The sequence below is a fragment of the Panthera uncia genome, chromosome B1 (genome assembly GCF_023721935.1).
Source record: "Panthera uncia isolate 11264 chromosome B1, Puncia_PCG_1.0, whole genome shotgun sequence".
Classification (NCBI taxonomy): domain Eukaryota; kingdom Metazoa; phylum Chordata; class Mammalia; order Carnivora; family Felidae; genus Panthera; species Panthera uncia.
In genome coordinates this window covers 139,048,789-139,073,662 of record NC_064811.1, presented here as the reverse complement: position 1 = coordinate 139,073,662, position 24,874 = coordinate 139,048,789, and the positions used below count along the sequence as shown (strand labels likewise).

At 41.2% G+C, this 24,874-nt stretch overlaps 1 protein-coding gene across 3 annotated transcripts in view; it reads right to left on the bottom strand.

The window, feature by feature from the left end:
- Positions 1–17,977, bottom strand: part of KLHL2 (kelch like family member 2) — a 116,282-nt gene extending 98,305 nt beyond the window's left edge. For all 3 annotated transcript variants that reach the window (XM_049631287.1, XM_049631289.1, XM_049631288.1), the window contains exons 1-2: positions 17,866–17,977; positions 4,893–5,018 (exon numbers count right to left, since the gene is read on the bottom strand). In XM_049631287.1, the coding sequence (XP_049487244.1) occupies positions 4,893–5,018; positions 17,866–17,891 (152 nt within the window). In that variant the 5' untranslated portion in view covers positions 17,892–17,977. The remainder of the gene's footprint in view (positions 1–4,892; positions 5,019–17,865) is intronic.
- Positions 17,978–24,874: the final 6,897 nt, after the last annotated feature.

Below are 24,874 nucleotides of genomic sequence, written 5' to 3'. Positions count from 1 at the left end.
AAAAACAGTCCCATAAAGGGGTGCCTGGGTAGCTCAGTCAGTTAAGCATTTGACTTTGGCTCAGGTCATGATCTCATGGTTCCTGAGTTTGAGCTCCCCCACTTGCACTGTCTTCCTGTCTCTCTCTCTCTCTCTCTCTCTCTCTCTCTCAAGAATAAACATTTAAAAAAAAAATTAAAAACAGTGATATAAAGCTGTGAAGAGAAAGGGAGATTGACTTAAGTTTGTTCTTTAATTCACTTGCCATCTAAGCAACAGAGTATAAATAACTAAAGAGCCACAACTCCAATTTTTCATAGATGCACAATAGATAACTTAATCCTACTGGTGATCTGGATCCACAAGGTCTAAATGTCCTGGAGGAAAAATACAATAGGCACTCCTTTAAAAGACAGCTTCAGGCTTTTTTGATTAAATTATACTCGGGAAGGTAAAAACTGCTGTTATAACTGACCTACTAAATATTTATGACTTAGATATGATATATAGAGGAGCACTTGAACTGCTTCAAATGATTTATCCTTACTAAAAACTTTCAACTCCTTAATATAACTTAAGGATCAAAATTCTCTTCCTTCTAAACAAGCAACAGGTTGGCCCTAACTAACAGTCACTGAAATTTTTAAAGCTCAGATACTCTTATCCCATAACCTACAAAACAGAAGTTGTGTGTGTATGTGTGTGTTTAATGTAAAGGCAAAAAGCTATCTCTTGACATTTCCTTTCTGGGGCCACCTCAAAAAGCCCATAGCATAATGTTCTCAATAAAACCTATGTCTGAGATTTAGTCTGCTTGTCTTCCCCACAGACTCACTACAGTGTTTTACACATAATTAGATCTATTGCTTTGATTTTGAAAATGTCAGTATCCTGAAAAATTCCTACCCCCACCAATTCAAGCTTGGGAAGTTGAAAGAGCTGAATTTTCTGCCAGAGATGCGTTGCTAAAAAGACCCGTCCTTTCACTACACTGCCAGGTTATGCCTCCAACACCATTCATTTTACAATGCTGCTCCCTTTTTCAAAAACCTTCACTGATTCCCAGTGCCCACAGGATTAAGTCCAAATTCATCACGCTATTTAAGCCTGCACAATTCAGTCCTTCTCCCGCTCCTAACCTTTTCTGCACAGACTCCCCAGCACGAACTCTTGATTCACTTTATCCAACAAGTTATGTTTATCCCCCCCCCGTAGCTCATGCAGTCATCCAGGCCAGGAACTGCCTTTCCTCTCCTGTCCTTTGTATGAATCCTACTGCCCGCGATCAGGTCCAGCAGAAACCTCTTCTTTGGGCTGCTGTGGATTTCTCCTGTGAAAATCCTCTTCAGCATGCACTGTTCCCCCACCTCATCCTCTCCTCTAGACATCTCCTATAGCAATCTAGACATTTGCAGGGCATGGGCCAAGTCTGATGCTGTTTCTGGCTCCCGCACAGCCGCGCATGCTAGCAGATTTCAAAGGAGAACCAGCTGCTTACAAACACTTGTAGAATACACTGTTTACAAGTAACTGCAGGGTTTCTAAGCCAAGTAATTTTAAGCTATTCAAGCTCATATTGGGCTGGGACATGGAGCTATATCTGGGCCTCCTGTCTAAAAAAGAAAACAAAAACAAAAAACTAGTTTAAAGAAAATGTCACATTCTTTTTCTATAAACTATATTAATTCTCAAACTTAAACTTTACAAAGCTCTTGCCCGCTCACTCCCACTCCCCCAACCACACCTTACAACAACCATAACTAGAAAAAAAAAGTTTCTCTTACTCCTAAAATATCACTTCCATCAGTCAAACATTCATAAAAATGCTCTCTAGTGTATGGCTGTTATTCTACCAGTTAAAGGCAAGGGCCCAAGAGCAGAGCAATAAGAACAAGGAAGTTCTCTCTTCCCAGAAGTCAGGAAACCACTCTCAGCTACCTCTTCCTGGCAGCAGGAAGTTGATGCAATGGCAGGAAATTAAAGATTTTCAGCTGTTTAAAGAATAGGCTTCCTCCAAGATTTTTTTTTTTTAATTACTCAAATGGGCCATAAGGGTTAAGAGAGAAGTGAATGATATTTTAAAAATTTTTTCATGTTTATTTTTATTTTTGAGAGACAGAGAGAGACAGAGAGAGAGCATGAGCAGGAGAGTGGCAGAGAGGGAGAGAGACCCAGAATATGAAGCAGGCTCCAGGCTCAGAACCCAATGAGGGGCTGGAACTCACGAGCCATGAAATCACGACCTGAGCCAAAGTCAGACGCTCAACCGAGTCACCCAGGTGCCCCAGAAGTGAGTGATATTTAAAACAAAACAAAAGGGTTCTGATGAATCCCAAGAGAGTTTATTAAAAAAAAACAAAAAAAACAATATCAGTTAGTGAGTTTATTAAAACAATCCTGGATATAGAGCTGGCAGCAAACATCCTCTGGCTATTTAAAAGTCGTTCTTTGTTCTGAAAATCAGCATCAACTACCAGCCTGGTGACACGTTGGTTCCTGATATGGTACGACACAAAGAGTAAGACGCTGTTTCACAGCCATATAGTTCACACCCAAAACGGGACAAATAGGTACATGAAGGCTAGAGCAAAATAAACCCAGGATGAAGCAAGGACACCAGTGCTGTGCATGTAAGCAGGAAAAAATCTCACAGACTCAGAGAAGTCAGAGCAGCAATGAACCTCACATTCCATCCTGTCTCCTCACTTCACTTTATAGTTAAGCCTCAAAGAAGTAAAACAGTTCGCCCAAGTCCAGACTGTGTCCCTAAACCGGGGTCATCCACCTCAGGGGAAGGTGTCACCTTCCCTGAAGTTTAGTGAGTCATGCCTAGGTCAACAGAGGCCCTACTCACACCAGTGGAAGGCCATGGTTATGGTGCTCCCACAGAAGGGGGTGGGGAGAGGAAATGTGAACAGGAAAAAGTCAGTCTTTCTAGACTTTTCAAAGAAAGAGAAGAGCCATTAAAAATCTCAGTCTTAAAATGACCAGACTAGGGTCACCTGGGTGGCTTAGTCGGTTAAGCGTCCGACTTCAGCTCAGGTTATGATCTCGTGGTTTGTGAGTCTGAGCCCTGTGCTGACAGCTCAGAGCCTGGAGCCTGCTTCAGATTCTGGGTCTCTGTCTCTCTCTGCACCTTCCCCGCTCACACTCTGTCTCTCTCTCTCAAAAATAAACATTAAAAAAAAAACATCTTAATGACTATTTTTCTTACTTTTCAGTTCCATTTAGTAACCACTGCAGTTTACATTCAATAACTACTGTTAAAACGGGATTAAAAAACTAGAACAGCACATCCGGACCTGCTGGGTTATCCCAACTACATATTTTCCCAAAGACTAAATGAAAACATTAGAAATACTATCAGAGCTGGACTAGGAAGCAAACCAAGTATGTTATAGTCGATTTAACTTCCTTGTCCCTCTCCACTTCACTCTCCACCTAGCAGCAAGTATGTTCTTTTCAAAGTACAAATCTGATCATGTCACTACCCTGCTTAACACTCTCCAGTGGCTTCCTCCCATGACAACAAGACTGAAATGTGTAAGGCCCAGAGTATGCTGGGCCCCACCTGCCCACTCAGGCTCCTCTCTTGCCATGACCCCCTTGACATTTGTGCTCCAGCTGCCCCTCATTTCCTCCAATGAGGCCAGCTCTGTCCCACCACCAGACTTGGGCACTGCCATTCCCTGTGCGTGGAACAGTTTTCTAACCTCTCCCACCCCCATCCTGCCTTCATTTCCTTACCTCTGTTTTGCTTTAGTTCTCAGCACAAATATTTCTATCAGGTCGGGAAGCCTTTCCTGACCACTGTTATCAACCTTCACAGCACCAGGCAGCCCTCCTTCATAGCACTTACTGCCATTAAAATTTACAGTAAATTATGTGTGTAATCCTCTGATTAATGCCTGCTCCCTGCATTCAACCATAAGCTATGTGTCTCATGCTCACCATTGTATCTCCAGCACCCAACAGATAAATATTTATTGAATCTTTACGTAAAGAAAAAACAAACAGATAATGGGCCTAAAGGGTGGACTTTTACGAAGACATAGCACATAGAGATTGAAGGACAGTTTAAGTCACTCCCTTCTTTTTAGTCCAAGCTTTTAAATATATGTACTTTCACAAAGAGAACAATGCAGAAAAAAATACTTTCACAAAGGGCTAAGAAAACTAAACCAAGGTTAATACACACATTAGTCTTTTAATTAAAAAAAAAACAACTATTCATTTTCCAATCAACTTTTAAAGTCACTTTTTTCATATCAGTGACCTTTAACATACTTAAGAATAACGTTAACAATGGGCAGGTCACCAGTCCTCAAAATTACTACCACCACCACCACCACCAAAGTATCACATTTTTCTCTTACAGTTTTCTTTCCGTATCTTTGTGATAAGTGAGAAACCCTACACCAAGTCATCCAATAGAACTATGGGAAATATATGTAATATAAAATATAATGCAATTCATAATTTTCTAGTAATCACATTAAAAAAAGAAACAAGTGAAAATAATTTCAATAATATATTCTATTTAACCCAAAATATCCCATATATTATCATTTTTAAATGTAACCAATATTCTTAAAAGTTATTAATAAAACATTGTACATTCTTTTTTGTACTAAATCTTGGAAATCCACTTTGTATTTTCTACTTACAGAACATCTTAATTCAGATTAACCACATATGGCTAGTTGCTACATATCGGAGACCAGCCTTATACTATTCATGCTTCTGATTAAAAAAACAAAACAAAACAAAAAAAAAAAAAACCCGTAGAAACAGCTTTTAATGTTGTCTATATCAAATAAAGAACCAATGAGGCATGAAGAGCATATTCACTAGAAACAACTACAAAATAAAGAGAAGAGACCCATGTTACATGAATATTAATGTAATAATACCTTCTTAATTCATTCATGACTTTGAAAGCTTTCTTCATATGCCAAGGATTCACTGTCACTGGGCAGTGTTTTTCAGTATTATCATCTTTTGAATCGAGAGGCTTCTGATGACCCTGCTTTGTGCATCTGTACATAAAAGAAAAAAAACAGAAAAGATCTTATTAAAAATAATTTAGTTCTGGCTTGTTAGGCTATAAGAGATACAACAAATCTCTCAAATTCATTTAGAAGAAGTCTTGCAGTATATCCCAATGTAAGATCAAGACACAATTCAGAGCACTTTCTGATGGTCACTACGATTTCAACAAAAAAGTGGGTAATCACCTCCACGGTGTCAAAGCTCTATCAAAAAGGAGCACAGAAAATTCAGTAAAAGTGGTTCAGCAGATACTTTGAAATAAAAATGCTGAGAAATGATCTCTGTTGGAAATTAACATGCTTTTAACAATCTGCTGTAGTCATACATTATTTACAAACCAAGACAGGAACAGGACCATATTTTACACAAACTTCAAAAACTTAGACTCTGATTTGAATTTTGCTCTCTACCTGCCAGGCTATTTATTTACCCCATATATTTCAGACCTACTCTTGTAACAAGAGATTAATCCTGTTAGTTAAAGTTTATTGAGTATTTACTATTCAGCAGCCACTGTGCTAAGTTGTTTACTTGTATTATTTGCTTAATCTTCACAACAACTCTGTGAGCTCATTACTATTACCATCCCCATTTAACAGATGAAAAGACGAAGGCAAAAAACAATTTAGGTAACTAAATAGTAGAGCTGGGTAAGAGCAAAGTCAGTCTGACTCTTTGAGCCCATTCTTTTCACTAATGTTCAATACCATTTCCTACATTAAGCAATGATATTTAACTTCATATTTAAACATAATTTTTAAGAGCACAGGCTGTATTAGTATTGCTGTATAAACTACTCTTTTGAGACTTGGGAGCAAAAAAATTAACAAATAAAATCAGGGTACCATGGCAGGGAGTGGGGATTAACTACTAATGGACACAAGGGAACTTTCTGAGAAGACAGTTGCGCAACTCTAGAAATGTACTAAAAAATCACTGAATTGTACAACTGTAATAGGTGAATTTTATGGCATGTAAATTATACCTCAATAAAGCTATTAAAGAAAAAAATCAGGATACCAAATTAAGCCTAAAGAAGTCATACTTGCATATATATCACACAAAGGACAACAGGCAAACATCATTATTTATTGCCATATTTCTCTTCGTACCTCTTTCTTTCCTGACCCATTCTGAAAGGATCACTTATTTTTAAAGTATTACCTCTTACGAATTCACTCAGCAAACATTTTTTGAGTCCCAACTATGTACCAAGCACCATTCTAGGCACTTGGAATACAGGTGAACAGTGAACAAAAAAAAAGACTCCTACCCTCACAGAGCCTGGAGTCTAGCAGGGGCGATGGGGAGGAGACAATACGCAGAACAAATCAGTAAAACAGGCAGCACATCATAAAATAAGAGCTACGGATATAAGAACAAAGGCAGGGTAAAAAGAATCGAGAGGACGGAGTGATACAACTTGCACTAGTCAACAGGGCCATCAGGTCATCAATAGCCCAACTGAGAAGTGAGATCTGAACCAAGACTAGGAGGTGAGAGAAGGTCCAGAAGGAATGAAGAGCTAGAGCCAAGGCCTACATGTGCCTGGTGTGTTCCAGGAATGGTGAGGCCAGGGCTGGGGCTATGGGGGCAGAGGGGAGTGCAGATCATGTAGGACCTGTGGGACACTGTAAGGACTTTGGCTTTTACCCTGAGTGAATAGGGAGGCATCACAGAAGAATGACACCATCCAAGTTACGTTTTCAATAGGATCACTTTGGCTGCTGGGTGAGAATAGTCAATGTGGGCAAAGATAAAAGAGTGTAAACTATTTAGAAGAGTGATTCAGTAGGAGATGCCAGAGGCTCAGAGCACAGTAGTAGCAGTGGAGGTAGGAGCAGTGATGAGAAGTCGCTGGGTTCTGGTTATATTTTAAAGGTAGTGCCAACGAGATTTGTTGACGAAATGCACGTGGTGCATCAAAGAAAATCAGGATGACTCCCAATTTTTTGGTTTGAGCAACTGGAAGGACTGAGTTTCCATTGAGATGGGGAAGGCTGCAGGTGGAACCAGTTTGGGGGTAGGAAGATCAAGAGCTTAGCCTTCACACATGTTGGTTTTAAGATATCAGACATCCAAATGAAGATGTAAAATTGGCATATTAGAGTCTAGAGTTGGAGAAGAAACTTTAGCTGGGTAGAAACGTACACATAGAAGGTACACGAAGCAATGGAACTCAAGCACTCAAACATTAATGTAACCTCTACCATTAACCACAGATGCTATCTTTGCTCAGTCCTCCATTCAACACTAATTGAGGCATCTGATTCTTCAAGGGTTTGCATACCAGAAGTGGAGATAAGTCATGTGTCCCTATCACTTGAGAGTTTTTAAAGGGGGGCCTTACAAGCAAATGAGTACAAGACCCTGCCTCCTGGAGGTGAGCCCACAGCTGGAATGGGAGAATAGGACAGTACATCCTCGTGTGTGTGTGTGTGTGTGTGTGTGTGTGTGTAGAGGGATGGGTTACGCTTGGCCTGAGAAAAAGAGCTAGTAAGTCTAGGAGACAAAGATGAAAGAACATTCAGATCTGGTGGAGGGGACTGGGAAACATTTTATAGTTTAAGACATATTCTCATGCTATTCCCCACCACCCTTTCATAAAGAAAACAGCAGGAGGAAAGGGAAATTATATAGATATATTCAACCTATGCAAACTTTCTGACCACATAACACTGAACGTCCGCATGTATAGCAACTTAAGAAGTTTTACATTAGCTTCTAGTTTAATAACTTAAGAGTTTATAACAAAAGGGAAATATAATATTGAGGACTGACAAAACTATCACAGAAGGGCTTTTCAATGCTCAGAATGGAAGTGAAAGCAACTCAGTCCTAGAAAGAATACCATTATTTAAGAGCCAAGAGTATTTATATTTGCTTAAGAAATTATGAATTAAAACTGCCTGCATTAGAGAATTAACTTTAAGACAGCTACCATACATGGGGCGCCTGGGTGGCTCAGTTGGTTGAGCCTCTGACTTTGGCTCAGGTCATGATCTTGCAGTTCATGGGTTCAAGCCCCTGCTCAGAGCCTGCTTCGGATTCTGTGTCTTACTCTCTCTCTCTGCCCCTCCCCCGCTCACACTCTGTCTCTCTCAAAAATAAACATTAAAAAAAATTTCTTTTAAAACTACCATATAGCAATCAATATCTATATAGGTGCATTCTTAAAGCTATGTTCAGCTCCTGCTTTTTCTGATGTACTCCATAAACTCTACAAAGAAAAGACTTTATTCAAAGGCTTAAAGGAATAAGAAATAACACTGACTTTTTTTTTTAAGTGTTCTCTGTACTGAGAGCTACTTACAAATACAGCACCCTGCTGCACAGGGCTACATTTTCAACACTAAAGTCCTTTCCATAATTTTCCATTTCCTATATGGTTTTGTGTTAGATAGTCTCTCACTCAGAAGCAGAACTGAGTAACAAAATGATACATCATGCCTAAAACTACAGATGTGGAAAATGAACATACACTAGGAACCAGCTAAGTGGGAGGTGAAGGTTTACCCTTTCAGGTATACCAGTAAGTGCAGTTAAACCTTCTCCCTGCTTCCCTTCTGAAGCAGGGAGGTAGCCTTTTCCAGAGAAGCTCCTCATTCTGAAAACTGTCTTCTTTTAATTATCTAGAAGAGATACTTTTTCAAAGTTCTTTCATTTTAAGTCTTTCCCCAAGTCTAACTCGCAACCAGTCTTAAAACTTTCCAATAGCTTACTGCTATCAAAACATACTCAACATAGTTGAGGTTTCCAAGGGTCTGGATCCCGATACACAGCTATGTTTTATAAGAATCTTTGAGTCTTCCTTCAATGACTGACTCTTGTGTAAATTTCCAGCTGTGGGTAAGGTTGGCTTCTCAGACCAGGTAACTAGGTAACTCTAACTCTGCCCCAAAACACGCTAGTGACAGAAATGAACTCTCAGAGAAGAAGAAAATAAAGTCTCTCACAGGGCTGTCTCCCTCAAAGAGTCAATATCCATAAGCAAAGGTTTAAACCTACTGCAAGAATTCTGTGGCCATCTTAGAAATGAGGCATAGTTTCTTTAGATATACATTACTTGTTCTGGCAGAGTGATTCCTAATGGCAGGGGTCAGAAGGATGAGAAGCAAGGAGTACCTGAGTGGCTCAGTCGGTTAAGTGTCCAACTCCTGATTTTGGCTCAGGTCATGATCTCATGGTTTGTGAGATGGGGCCCCATGTTGAGCTCAGTGCTGTCAGCTTGGGGATTCTCTCTCTCCCATTGTCTCTGCCCCTTCCTCACTCATGCTCTCTCTCTCTCTCAAAATAAATAAACTTCAGAAAAAATTTTAGGAGCGCCTGGGTGGCTCAGTTGGTTAAGCATCCAACTTGGGCTCAGGTCATGATCTCATGGTTTGTGAGTTTGAGCCCCGTGTCAGGCTCTGTACTAACAGCTCAGAGCCTGGAGCCTGCTTCAGATTCTGTGTGTCCCTCTCTCTCTGCCCCTTCCCTGCGTGTGTGCGCTCTCTCTTACTTTCTCTCTCAAAAATAAATTTTAAAAAAATTTTTTAATTATTGATTTTTAAAAATCAATGAGCCAAACAATTTTTCAAACTGCACTCAACCATCCCTTTTCCCATGAAGATTTGGGCAAGCCCTTTTTATAGGACTAGGTATATCTGAATGACAGCATCTCCAGAAGCAGGGGTGAAAGGCAGCTATGTATAATTTCAAAACAAAACAAAAAAAGTGATGTAATATGTCCCACCACCCACTTCCCTCCCACCCCGGGACAATCATCTCAGATTGAGAACAAACACTTTAGAACATATGAGTTGTTCATGTTTTTAGGGTTTTCTGGTAGAAACAATGCTGTAACTCATGTGAATGATGCAGCTGCAAAATTTAACAGGGGACCAGACATTTTCACATGCAGGACACAAATACTTAGCCCCTGGGTGGCCACCATCTCTGCTCTCCCCTCTGCCTGTTCACCTCAAAGGCTGTAAGACTCCCTTGCTCACAATGAGTCACCCACCATTACTCACAAACTTCTGCCAAGTTCACATCAGCAGCTGTTGTTTTCAGTCACCATCCATGCTCTACGGCTCTGAAGTTTCTCCATTACTTTATAGTATCTCTTCTATTTTCTGTGCTGTCTTCCCTAACTAAACTTCCACTCAGAAGCTGATTATACTAACAACGCTCCAGTTTGCAAGTCCAAGATATCAGAAGGCCGATATTTTAACTAGTATGTTATGTCACTCTACAGTTTCCCAACAAAATAGTCTCACATCCTTCATCTCACCCAAATAACCACCGTAGTATTTAGAGGTTGTAAAAATAGAGGGCTTTCTCCACTGGAAACAGGATTTGGTTTGTGGAAGAGTTGTGGCTTCAGTTTTTGCAATTAGCTAAAGACAAAGAGACATGCTCTGCAGATTCTCTTCAATTGTTTGGAATTCAAACTTGCATTAGGTATAGAGCCAGCAGACTAACTATCATCTACAGACATTTATTTGGTCCTATTACCAAATAAATGTAGCTTTAAAAAAGTTAGTGTCTATATCTATTTACATGTAAGAATTTGGATTGTACCTTCAGTATGAAGACCTATAGAACTGAATATAAAGCATCTTGTGAGACAAAACAAAATCCCTGCTCTCCAGTCACAGAACACCTTACAAGACATCATAATGATGCCACTGAAATCTTGCCATTTGTGATGACATGGATGAACCTAAAGGGTATTGTGCTAATTGAAAAAAGTCAGACAAAGACAAACGCCACATGATTTCACTTATATGTGCAATCTAAACAAACAAACAAACAAACAAAAAAAGAGAAAAAGACTCATAAATATAGAGAGTACAATCTGGTGGTTGCTAGCGAGGAGAAGGTTTGGGGAGTGAGAGAAACAGGTGAAGGGGATTAAGAGGTACCAACTTCCAGTTATAAAATAAGGCACAAGGATGAAAAGTACAGCATAGGAAATATAGTCAATAATATTGTAATAACTTTTCATGGTGACAGAATAAAAGGTAATGCCACTGAATACATCAGTATAGCACATATATTGCCAAAAGTTATGTTTCAGATTTCTCTGAGCTGGAAAAGCTGGAAATGCCCAATTTTCCTAAAATGGATTAGCAATTAAGGGAGAGCACTGAACCTACTGGAGGACAGAGGGAGATCTCACACACACCCTGGACCCACTACTCTCCCCCTGGGATTTAGTCGTGTGGCTTTATGTTAAGTGTGCGTTGAAGCACTGGCAGGAGGACGTGGTTGGGATGTCTGAAGTGGAGAGGTTGATGAAAGTTGGAATATAATTGCTCTCTGATAGTAGAACAATAGAGCTGTAAAAAGCTCTGCTTCAGTTCAACTCAGCTTGCTCTCCCTCTTTCCCTCCCACCTACACGACAAACAGAGCACAATCAGGCACTTTTTGTCCCTGGCAGTGACTATTACCAGGAAAGGGACCAGGGTAAAAAGCATGTCTTATGCAAGATCAATCTTATTTTAAAGAATTTGTTATAAACAAACAGTTAACAAAGCGCTGTCAGAGTGGGATATTTGTGATGTGCTAAAATAGGGAGAAAGAGGTTGGTGATCCATTTCAAACACTTCCGTGTCTTTTATCAACTCTTTTTTCTGGCCTTTCTTTTGCCACTTTCCCTAGTATTACCAGCACTTGGCTAGTAAGAGAGGGCAGCAATTTGATTTCACAATTCAGTTGACCAGGCTACATTTTCTAACACTCGGATGAAAACACACTAGAAGAGGACCAGAATCAGCTGGAAGACCTGAATGGTATTCCTGACGATGCCAAATACTAACCAAGTGACCTTGGCTGTAGTCACTTGGCCTCTCTGGCCTTTAGACTGTTTACTTACAAAATAAGGTGCTGTTATTCCACAAATATGTCTAATACGAAATGTAATAGGAAAGTCAAAGATAATAACACCTCACCTACTTGCCTCAGGGAGCTGTACAAGCATTAAATACTGTATGAATGTAAACACAGAGTTAAGAAGAAAAATGTTGAGGTTAGGAGCTGAACTGAATATAGAGATATATTTTTATGGATTTGACTGGCCTTCCTCCTTTTTAATTGTGACATTCAATTAAAAATTATTAGCAATACTCCACGCAACCACCAATGTTAATAAATCAAGTAGATAAGCACTGCCTAGATGCTGACTGCATACCCTAACATAAGCAGAATGGGGGAGATGAAGGAGGCTGAACGCAAGAAACTTCTCCAGTTACCATCTAACTGGGGAGGCACATCTGAAACCACCAGGGAATGGCACAAGTCAGCACACAGGTGCAAAATAATGGGCTACCAACACTAGAGGAATGCAAAGAGCAGCTGGCATGAATTAGAGTAAATAGGGAAGACTTTGTGAAGGAAGAGAGGGTTCCAAGTGGGCTTTGGAAGAATTCCAAGTTGTTTTAACTGGGGACAGGCTGGGAAAAGGCTGGGGATTCCTCACTCATGATAAGGCAGAGTTTACTCTAGGAGGTCAAAGCACATAATACTTTTGAACATACTGTAAGATTAGGACAAAATGATCGAGGACTCTGACCATCTATCTGGTTGAGATAACTGGTTTGGTAAGTCACTTGATGTGACTCTAAGATGTTGGGGTCAAAATGGTAAGTGGATTGAAAGGTGAGGAAACAACACATAGAGTTCAACAGGAGAAAAGGTAAAAGAAAAATGCAGGTATCAAGGGATGAAATCTGTTCAGGATAGAAAGAGTCAGAATGGACACTTGAAACCATGAGTATACAGTTTCCAGAAGTTGATAACTGTGGAGGATGATGAGAGACAGAGAGAGCGAAATCAAAGACCATGCCAAGGCTTTGGGTATCTGGGACCAAAAGGATGATCATTCCATTGATTATGTGCAGATGTTATAAAGGGAAATCAGTTTGAGAACAAAGGTTACAAACTCAGTTTTAGACATGTTGAATCTGATGTGTAAGCTAAGAGCAGAGAAGTTCTATAAGAAGTTGAAAATTCAAGACTGAGGCACAGATCTAGAGCCTAGGCTTAAGACACAGATGGAGCCACAACTTAGTGATCAATAGTTATTAAAAAGAACTGGCCAAAACCTGCATCTGTGAGGAGCAGCCACTGCCAATGAACCGTAACAGAAGAAAAGCCATCTAAGACAGAAAACAGTGATCAGTGAGAGAGTCCCAACTTCTCCTCCTACTTGATAACCTTCGAAAAGGAATTTATCGTCTGAAAAAAGATAAGAACCTACACCAACATAATCTCATGTTCACAAGATTAAATGAGATAAAGTAATAAAGTAAATCACATTTAGCAACCTAAAACCTACGGGAGGGAACCAAGAAAAAGCAGTGTCATAGAAAGCAAGGGCTTATTTTCAAGGCAGGATCAGTGAAAAGAACTGGTCAAAAAAATACTTCAGCAAATGCCAGCCGTCTGAAATGTAAAACAGTAAAGCACATAACACACAAAGTATACTGACCCTAGCACTACGGGAATTGTATTAAATATTTGTTTGCTATCAGTTTCAACGACAATGAAAAAGACTTTGTTTTCTGAGATATTCCCAAAGTCTGGTCATAGTAAGCACCCAATAAATATGAATGAAAAACCTTATCTCCCTTATTATAAACAGTAAATAATATTTAGAATTTGGAAGAATTCTATAGAAGAGCATCTGAAAAGCAATTTTCATTCTCTGTATCACCTGAAAAGAACCTTCTCCCTGGTCTTAAGGAAGAAGTTCAACTGTTTTCATAAACACTTCTAGTGCAGTTCCATTACAGCCACAGATGAGTAAATTTACAGTCACCTTCAAGAAAGCAGGCTTACTGATATTTATTGAATGCCTACTGTGTGTATTATAGAAACAAGAGGTTTGGGGCTATTTAGTGGGAGAGGGAGGAGTGATTTCCCAGCATCAGAAAAATTTAAGACTACTGCATCAATGTTACCTATTTCCAGAATCCACTTCTCAAGTTCCCAAATACACCTCAGAATTTTCCTTGCATAACACTTCTTTCAACACACAGTGATCCATGTCTTCTTTCAACATTACCTTGTCAGCCATTATTACTCCTACATATTTTAAACATCTTTGTCTGTCACTGAGGAGATTCACCTATCATCTGACAGATGCCCAATTTACATTCATGCCTACTTAAACAAAACCAAGAATACATTCCAATGTGCTGTAAGACAAACCAATGAATACTGGGGTAACCTGCGTCAAGGTTCCAAATTCACAGTAACTCAATCTTAAAATTAGAAAGAACATTAAACGTCATCTGGTCCGGTAGATCACAAAAGCTGGGCTCCAGTAAACTTTTTATTGATCCGTGACAAAATAAGGAAAATATAGTAAGTTTTCATAAAACTAAATTAATTCAATTTAAAGACTATCCTTTTAAGTCTGAGATTACGTCCTTCTTTGTATTTGGAAAGGGACACTACACTGCCCTTCCTTTTACAAAAAAAAAAATGGTGATAGCTGATAATTATTATTTCATCAATTTTTTTTCTACTAAGCAAAAAAATAAGTTAGCAGTTCTGTGATGGACCTCAGTTTATTTATTTATTTTTTTAACTTTAAAGGTCAGTGAAATCCAAAATTCTGAAAACCTCTGCTCTGATTCAACCAATCTTCTGCTGCCTAAATCCCTATGAACACGGTCAAGAAGATGTCTGTCTGCCTACGCTTGAACAACTCTGATGCCAAGAGTCTCCAGTGATGTGGAATCGCTGATCCAAGATATGGTTGTATGTGAGACATGTTTGCTGAGCTCTGTGAAGGAAAAGCAAACATGTAAGGCTTGTAAAGAGAAAGCCAACATGTAAAAGCAGAGCCATTAAGAAAACAAGGACCAAAACAACGTTCAGTGAGAGGTGGTCAAAGGGATGCATGCCACCCTATACCTCAGCCTTCCCTCAATTTCATAATTATGAAAATCTTTTACAAAAATAACTATAAAAGCTAGAATATGCAAAACATTCCTGAGGTCAGGGCTGCACGTCTCAGTTTACCACCCAAAATTCCTATACTAACCTACATCTAATTTTTAGTTACACACCTTCAGATTCAATCAGAGGCAAATGTCCCATCATCTTAATATCACCCAGACTCCTAAATGCAAGAGAATCTAAACGTCACATATAAGATCCAAAAAACAACAGGCAGAGAGATATGAAGCCCAGTGACAATATGAGAATCAAAAAGGATGAGGAGAACTTGGAGGCAAAGAGTGAAAGAGTGGAAAGAGTAGAAGAGATCAAAACCTAATTTCAACGAGCCCATCCCATCCCAAAGGAACTAGAGAACCTGGGCAGTCATCCTACCCCTCCAAGACAATGTGCTAACAGGCTGAAGGGCAGCAAGGTGGGATCTGAAAACAGTGTAAAACTGGCTGTCACAAGAGAAGGACGAGCATAAGCTCCTCCACAGTGGCAGGCAGAGACAGGCATTCAAATATTCACAGAATTAATGAGTTAATAAACAGACACTCACCCAAAGAGGATCTGAGCTCCTGCTTCCAACCACATCACCCAAGGCATTTTAAGTCCACATCAAACATCTTTCCTTGCCTTAAAGCTCAGGTTAAAAATCTAACCTTACAAGAAGCTGAGCCCTCCCAATAACTTTGACTGCCTCCATCTACCCAACTCAAGCCCAGTGAGGCCCAATAAAGCTCCTTCCCAAAGACACTGTCTACAATCCTCAAATACAGCACCTATGATTTAGTGTGGAAGGAAAAAGTAAGCTAATGGGAGTGAAGGCAAATAGGCCAAGGGGCAGGAAGGGAACCTATTTCTGATTCTAACAAATTCTGGAATGAGGGTTAATTTTAGATGGGCCAAATGAAAATAAACCCCATTTGTATTTAGTATTAAATGAATATCAACAATCAAGAAGTCTCACCAACTTTAGCCACCCCTCATTAAAAGAAGTTTTAACAAATCTTTCATCCCTGCTGACATTCCTTGTTTTCCATTACATCTCAGCCTGTCATTGTTCCAGCATTATTGATGGAGTCTCAATACCAGAGAATTGTGCTGGATACCAAAATTATGATTAATTGATCTGTCCTAGATTCAGTTTATCACTATTTCCATGCACACGTCCATTTCATTTTCAATTATTTCTATTTAAATCATTTTCTACATCTCTAGTCCCTCCCTCCAGAGGCTGCTTTTTGTCCACACCCTTTTTCCACCTGCATTCTAAGAGCCCCTTGTTCTTTCCTGTAGTTTCCTCTGCTCCAAAAGTAAAAGGGGACTGCAGGAAACTGATATAAAGGGAACAGGCTTAGTATAGATAACATGCCTACATGATATATTCCATATACTATGTGCTATCTACATACAAGAACCATTTCCTGCCTTAATTGTCTCTAAGCCTGGACAGAACCCATGTGCTGGTGCTATATTCATGCTGCTGATGCTAACAATCCACCATCATGTTTCCTAGGGTTTAGGAGCCTTCCCAAACCTGCTAAAGAACATGACCCGATCACAAAGCCCTCAAAGCTAAGTGATCACGAAGCCACTGAGCCCTTGCTTCTACTGGCCAGGAAGGGTCAATTCATCAGTTTTATCATCTACTCCTTAGATCCCCATGACCTGTTCCACTCAAGCTAAAAATTCTGTAAGGCACTTTTAGAAATTACAGTTCCAGGATCTTATAGTTCCAGCTCTCCTTAAAAGGGCTGGACATCAAAAAATTATTCAGTCCAGGCCAAATACCCATATTTTGGCTGGAATTCTGCCAAATAACCACAAGAGGCTGGTGCTGTACAACTGCCATGGAGTGAAGCTGGGCAAATCTAAGTGAAAAACGATAAGGCTCCATGAATAAGCTCTCGTGAAAAGGTACACTGATCTCAGAATGAGGTTTGCTTGAGGTTTGAAAAGTCAGATTCAAGGGGCTCTTGTTCCCTGATAAAGGTTAAACTAAGGAAGGCAAATCAAAATGGAAATTTTCAAAACTCCTCGGGATTTATAGTCCACTTTTACCAAATACTTTCAAAAAATATATACTGTACTGAATAATGCAATTCTTCAGTATCTTCCACGTAATTGTTCAACTGTTATTATTTCTGGAAAGTAGTTTCGCTGCAGGTATCTTGAATGTATTTGGGTACCAAGGAAGAAGACACCTGTGCCTGGCAGGTAGCTACACTACTAATTTGCCTAGGGTACCAAGGAAACAGAAGATGCTCTGGTTTCTGGATACAATTTTCTGCAGTGCCAGGTAAAAGAGGTCACATGCCCTGAACAGCCGTGGCTCACTTAGAGTGATGTAAAAGCTCTTCAGATATTAATTTTGCTAGAAATTCGAAGAAGCAAGCAATCTAAGGTCAATTCATTTAGACGCCGGTGTCTGGTACTTTCCAGTTCCCTTTTTTCAACGGACTCCCGTGCAGCATATCTCCATCCCTTAGAAAGGGGTTGGCAAGCTAGGCACCAGCAGCCCAAGCGTTCCAGGGAGGCGCACACAGGACGGGCAGAGTCCCCAAGCCCAGCCCAGCCGGAATCTTCTATTCGCCTGGGATGGGGAAGCCCCTTCCCTAGATACTATCCAGGGTTCTAAGTCACTGCCTGGCCAGGCTGAGTTTCCGCCCGCGTCCGCCTCAGGACTGCGGGAACCGCACCTCGTCACGCCCCGCAGCTCCCACCTCCCGCCGCCCCCAGCGTCCGCTCCCCGGCGGCTCCGGGCGTCTTCCGCCGGCGGGCACCGGGCGGCCGTGCCCGAGCAGCGCCCGTGGCCGGCGACACGCGCCGCAGCGGCGCGCTTATCCGCAGCCGCACAGCCCGCCCGCCCGCCTGCCCGCCCGCTCACTCACGCGGGAGGCAGCGGCGGCGTCTCCATTGTGGCTCCTCTCGGGCTTCAGAACGCAGGCACCGACCGCCGCCGCCAGCACCATTCCAGCCGCGGACGCCGGCACTGCCCGCCCGCCGAGCCGCGTTCCATCCGCCCCGGAGGGGGCGCCGCGCTCGCCTCACCGCGCGCCACCACCTGCGGCGGCGGCCCCCGCGGCCATGGCCCGCTCGGCCGGGCGCGCTCCGTCTGCCTGCGCGGCTCCCGCGCTCTCCGGAGTGCGGGGCGGTGGCGGCGGCGGCGGCGGGACGGGCGGGCGCGCGGGCTCGGCCACTTCCGGGTTTGGCCCCGGCCGCGCCGACGCCGTGACGGGACGGCGATGCGGCCTCCCGCGGCGGCCGAGGACCCCTCCCTCGGCGCCTCCCCTTCCTCTTGCTGCTGCTGCTGCTTCTGCTGCTGCTGAGGGTGCTGGCGCTGCGGAGGGTGCTGCTCCTGCTGTTGCTGTTTGAGGGTGCTGCTGCTGCTGCCGCCGCCGCTACTGCTGTTGTTGGTGGAGGCGGGCGGGCGCCAGCCAGGAGCGGGCGGGCGTGCCCAGACGCGGGCTCGCGGGGCGGGACGGGGGCGGCGGCCGCCCGCAGCTGGGGTTGTGGGTCACCCGGGCGGGGGAGCTAGAAAATGGGGCGGGGGGCGGGTTGTCTGTGCGGAAAAAGGGCACCCGAAAGCACGACATATTAGCGCTCGCTATTGACTTACTGCTCTGCTTTGCAAGCGTGTTCACATCCTTCGCTTTTGATTTGAGCCTATGCCTGGGGAGAGGGAAAGGGTAGGCATAACCAACCACTTCCTTTACAAATGGTGAGACTGAGGCAGGAAGAAATGAATTTGCCTGTCCAGTGTTCCAAGCAGGGACCTGGGCCTCCCCTCTCAGTGTATGATCCCTTCGTTGGAGAAGTGAAATGAGCACCTACTAGACAAGGTGTTGGTACGGAATGCGATGAGAGGGCAAAGCCAGGTCTGTGGGCTCGTGGAGCTGTCAATCTAGACGGGCGGAGAAACAAACGAACGATGCCTGCTATGAAGAAAATCAGAGTGAGGAGCTGGGATGCTATTTTAGGAGTAGCCAGAGAAGGCCCCGCAAATGATGTCATTTAAACAGAGATGGAATAAAATGAATCTTGAGGAAAGCAAAGAGCGCTCAGGGCAAGGGAAGAGTCATGCAAAGACTCCTATGCAAAATCTTGCCTGGCTTGTTGAGGAACAGGAAGGAGAACAATGTAGCAGGTGGTTGTCCAGGTGTGTCCAATAGCATCTGGGAATTTGTTAGAAATACGAATTCTGGAGGCCCACTTCAGATCTACTGAACCAGAAACTCTGGGGTGGAGCCTAGCCGCCTGTGCTATAACAAGCCTTCCAGAAGATGCTGATGCGTGCTAAGGTTTGAGAACCTCTGGTGTAGCTGAAGCAGAGTGAGGACAGGAAACGAGATGTTGTATGGGGCAGACTGGCATATCACAGAGGCCTTGTAGGCCATCATAAAAGATTTGACTCTTACCGAAAAGCAACTGGAAAGTTGTGAGCAGCTTGATCTCATAATTAAAAGGACACCTTTGCTGGTATTTGTTTTAAAATATTCCACAAAAAAAAAAAGAGGGTAAAAAATAGGGGGAAAAAAGATAAGGAAGGGGACACCTGGGTGGCTCAGTCAGTTAAGCCTTTCACTTTTGATTTCTGGTCAGGTCATGATGTCACAATTTGTGAGTTCGAGCCCCACATTGGTCTCTGTGCTGACAGCATGGGACCTGTTTGGGATTCTTTCTCCCTGTCTCTCCCTCTCTCTCTCCCTCTCTCTCTCTCTCTCTCTCTCTGCCCCTCTCCTGCTCACTTGCTCTCTCTCTCAAAATAAATAAATAAACACTTAAAAAAGCTTTAGAAAAATATGAGCAAAATGTTAATTTTTGATGCTAAGTGATGGGTACATGGGGGTAGTCATCATTTATGTGTATTTATGTGTATGCTTTTAAAGGTCCATAATAAAAAGTTGGTTTTTTTTTTTCCAAACGATGACTGATTGATATGTGAGCAGTATATATAGGGAAACAAGAGAGCAAGCACAGAGATTAGCCTAACTGGAATAAAAAAAATAAGGATGACCTGGACTAAAGTCAGTGTGATGGAGAGAAGTGGTCATATTCCAATCCTATTTAGAAGATAAAGCACGCAGGAATTGCTGATAGGTTAGATATGAGTATAAGAGAAAGAACAGAGTCAAAAATGATGCCCAGTGTTTTAGTCTGGGTTCTTGGGAGAATGGAGCTGACATTTACTGAGAATGGGGAAATAGAAAGAAACAGATTTGGTCAGGGGGAGGGGAGTATTTTTAAACTCTGATTTAGACACAGTTAAGTTTGAGGTGTCTATCAAACATCCATGTGAAGATAGGAGTAGACAATTAGATATATGTATCTGGAGGGGATATAAATGTGGAGTTTGTCAGCATAGATACTATTTAAAGTCATGGAACTGGTTGAAAAAAAATAAAGTCATGGAACTGGTTGAGATCAACTAGATAAAGTAGCTACAGAAAAGAAGAGGACCAAGAATTGAGCCCTGAGGCACTCCAACATTAAGATAATAAGATAAGCAGAATTCAGCAAAGGAGACAGAGAAAGAGCAGTGGGTAAGGTAGGAGGAGGACAAGAAGTTTCTTGGTGGCCTAGTGAAATGTTCTAGGAAAAGGCAATACTTTGGTATGCCTTAACGTGAGCTAACCTTTCTATAATGTGGTGGCATTATTGATCCATCATGAGTAGGAAATGCCTAAGGATGTCATCATTGATGACATTCTCTCATTGATGGTTTTTCTCGGGTCACCAAAAAACCTCCTACTTTATAAGGTCGTTGTAAGAATTAAGTGAAATCATCTATGTAAGCATATAACACTAAATGTACAATGGGGGCACTTAATACATGGTCGTTGCTATTATTATTTCTACACATTTCCGTGACTGTCCGTTATATCTGTACCTGGCTTTGCTAGGAATTGAGTTTAAATGCTAGTCCCAAGAGATACACACTAACTTAGATTTGATCAAACCTGTGGCCTGACTTCTTTCTTCTGCATGCAAGCTGAGTGAACAGGGCTGTTTGATCAGCCATTTCAGGAACTCTTTCAGGAGAAAACAAAAACAAAAAACAAAAAAGTCTCCTATTGCTTTCATATACTTCTACCCAAATAAGGAGGTGTCAGTCTGACAAGTAGATACGCAAGTCCAAACCATAGCTCCTTTCACATCTCCCCTGGATTAATTTTATCTGTTATAATTCTCTGCTTGTTAGGGGATCCAGGTCATCTAGAATGCTTAATGTCTACCCAAACTTTTTGTTTTTCATATCTATTTCTAAATTTATAGACTTTACAAATGATCTGGGAAAGAATACCTTTTTACCCTCATACAGTTCAACCTCATTGAGAGTTAAACATCAGCCCACAAGCTCTAGTATTCTAGCTTGTTGGCCACCAGGTAGATTTGAAGGCAGTCTATACACGTTTCTTTTCTTTTCTTTTTTTTTAATGTTTATTTTTGAGAGAGAAAGACCAACAGAGCATGAGTGGGGGAAGGGCAGAGAGCGAGGGAGACACAGAACCCGAAGCAGGCTCCAGGCTCTGAGCTGTCAGCACAGAGCCTGATGTGGGGCTCAAACTCACGGACAGCAAGATCGTGACCTGAGCTGAAGTCTGACGCCCAACCAACTGAGCCACCTAGGTGCCTTGAAGGCAGTCCATGTTTCTAACTCAAGTCTCTGCCATGGAGCCCGTTCCTTGCAAAGAAGAGGAACAGCCAAACCCACAACTTGGCATCTCCTCTGAGAATCTTGAAGCAATTTGAAAATGTTAATTCATCTATGCTGAGCTTTTGTTGTTTTCTGAAAAGACAGTGATGGAACCCTTGGCTTTCAGACATATGTAGACCTGCCTAAGATCAGCAGCAATTTATGAGGCCAGTTTCCATTTTCATCTTTGTGTGGGCCAAGTAACTTCACAAAACTGGCCCTTGGCAATCAAACATCAAGATTTAATGCTGCCTCACCCTTCACGAGGGAAGTAAACAAAAATGCTTGTCAGGATGAACACAAGGCCATCTGTGGGGGAAAAAACTTTTAATATATCTTCCTTTGTATATGAGTTTCACTATTTTCTCAAGTAAAGGATGCAAAAGATTGGGAGTAGCTTTCCAAGGGCCGCTAAGGACTTCTCATTTCTCTTTCCCTTGGAATGGTGCTCACTGGACACGCAAAGGTGTTTGACCTCTCCCTGCTTGGGTTATTAGCTCCACCCACCTGCTGATTATTCTTTGGATGAGCTCCTCACTCCTTACAGAGGGATGAGACCTTACAAAAGTCCGTCCATTTGTTATACTGTTGAAAGAGAACAATTCCTTAGCCATATTAGTAATCATAACATAAAGCTAATGTGAATAACCAGATTATATCACTTGTAAAGAAGATGGAACCACACAGAGGAACATGTCCATGACAGGAGCTGGTGGCAAAAATTACTGAGATTCATTTGGAATCCGATGTTGCAGTAAAACTAATGACATGACATGGCAGGTGCAAACACATCACGTGGCAAGAATCTGGGAACTGAGAATCGTTCCTGTAAAGAAAAGACTTCACGTCACTAAACAGTATAAAACTGTAAGATCCTGTTTTTGTAATTCCTTTCAGTGTAAAGATAGCAAGTATGAAAAGCATCACGTGTTCAAAAATATGGTTTTAAAGAAGATGGAGACCTTCTAAACAGTCTCATTTTCTATCCTAAAGAGTTAGTTTAAAATGCATTTCTTGAGTTGTTTCTCTAATTTTAAATCAGGGTTTTTTGCTTTTATTCCTCGGATTTGGAAGCAGCTTAGTGTACATAATATACTATGAAGCATTTCAAAGTATCCTTGCAAGATTTTGCTATTTAGCAAATGGGTTTGTCGATACATTAAAAGTATTTATTACAAGCTTTGTGCTGTTAAGTGGGGTGAAGTGTGTCTTCTGCTCCAGACCAATAGACAATTCTAATTGAAGGAATCCTTCATTTTTATGACTCCAGTTTACTCTGCAAATGCTTGCTTCCTTGTTTTCATAGTCTTTAAGATACCAACCTTTCTTCCAGCACAGCACACCTGCCCATTACCCTGTATCAGAGGTTCCTGGAGAAATGAAAGCAAATTGTTTGCTGCAAAGTTTAATTGGAAATCTGTTGGAAGTGGTACAGGAAGTATCCAAAAATAGACTTCACACTAATGTATATCAGGTAAGCAGTTTCTCTGTGCTTTTTTAAGAAAAGGAAATCTACTTAATCTATTTTTACTTGTATATAGTTATAAGGTATCTATTTATGTAGTCTAGTGATGTAATACCTCATTATAGAATTATCTAGGACTAAACATCTTTCTACACAGTCAGCAATGCTGGTGGAAAGGAAAAGCAAGTAAAAATTCTTGACAAATTACAGGAAGCATTATTAGCATGCTGTCATTCATCTCAAGTTATGCACACACACACACACACACACACACACACACACACGAGCTTTTATCCACTGCTTCTCTTTGTTCATCACAGCTGACTGTTAATAGCATAGAACCTAAGCAGTACTGTGAAATGAGTTTGTTGCTGGCATTCTCATTTTCCCCATTCTGTTCCTTTTTTTTTTCCTTTTGGCATCAATATACCTATCACCTCTAACCATCACCAGCTACAGGTCTCCAGTGTCCTTTCTTCATCCGTAACAAAACCTATAATAACAGTTAACAGAATGATTGATTAGTGGATTACACTTTCATACAATAGCTTTAATATAATGAGGTAACTTCATATTGGTATTACTCTAGCTGAAGAGAATCTTCATCATCTACTCCCTATTCTTTCTCCTAGGATGCATTCCAATGCCTTCTATATTCTCTCAATCACAACATTTTTTGATAATAAAGTGTGATGTTGAAATGTGTCATTTTCATTAATGGAGGTGTTACTGTGCAACACTGTGAATGCTTTACTTAAAGAACAATGCTGACAGAAGAGATGAAAAATATTCTTGAACTCTAGACTTTTTGAGACCAAACCTCCGGGAGTTTGTATTATTTGTTCAACTTGTTCACATGGTAATATGAAAAGATAAGTCTTGAATTTCCACATAAATCCTAAAATTGGAGCTCAGCCCAAGTCTTGGAATTATTTTTGCAAGTGAGGATCTTTTGCCAAGAAATCCTTTCTAGTTCTTAATCTGGTTCTAGTCAGCTTCTGGATGCAGAGAAGCATGTTTAATGCAGGATATAAGTGGTTAGTCAATTCCTGAGGCATCCATATTTCTTCATTTTCCTTGTTAAGATCTTGGTAACAATCCAACCCAAGAAATAGAGTTGAATCCAGGCTGCATATGTATGAGAACTATTCTTCATTGAACTAAAAATGAACCTAAGTTGCCATTTTGAAGTCTTTGTTAAAAGCCAACTAAAATTAAATCATGAGAAAAATATTCCTAGTCATATTTTCTGAGGCAAACTGATTCAAGCAAATCTTAATTGTATTATACTTAGGTATTATGTCAATTTTGTATGCCAGATAGGGAAAACCCTGACCACCCTATTTTAGGTTACAGCTGTACCCTTAACACTCCCTAAACTCCTTTTCTAATTTATTTTTCCCCAAAGCACTTATCCCAATTTAACAAGCTGTGTTTTACACGTTTATTTCATTTATTGTCTGTCTTCTCCCTTGGAATGTAAGCTCCGTGAAGGCATAGATTTTAGTCTGTTTGGTCCCTGCCATATGCAGGCTTAGAAACATTCTGGCACATAGTATGCGTGCAAACAATACTATTGAATGAGCAAATTGACACGATTTATTGTATTCACCAAGCAAAACATTTACTCCCAAGAACACATATTCTAACTCAGATTCAGGCAATGTGCATTTTAACACCTATATACAACATCTATATATTAATTTTTCTTTCTTTTCTTTTTTCTTTCTTTTTTTTT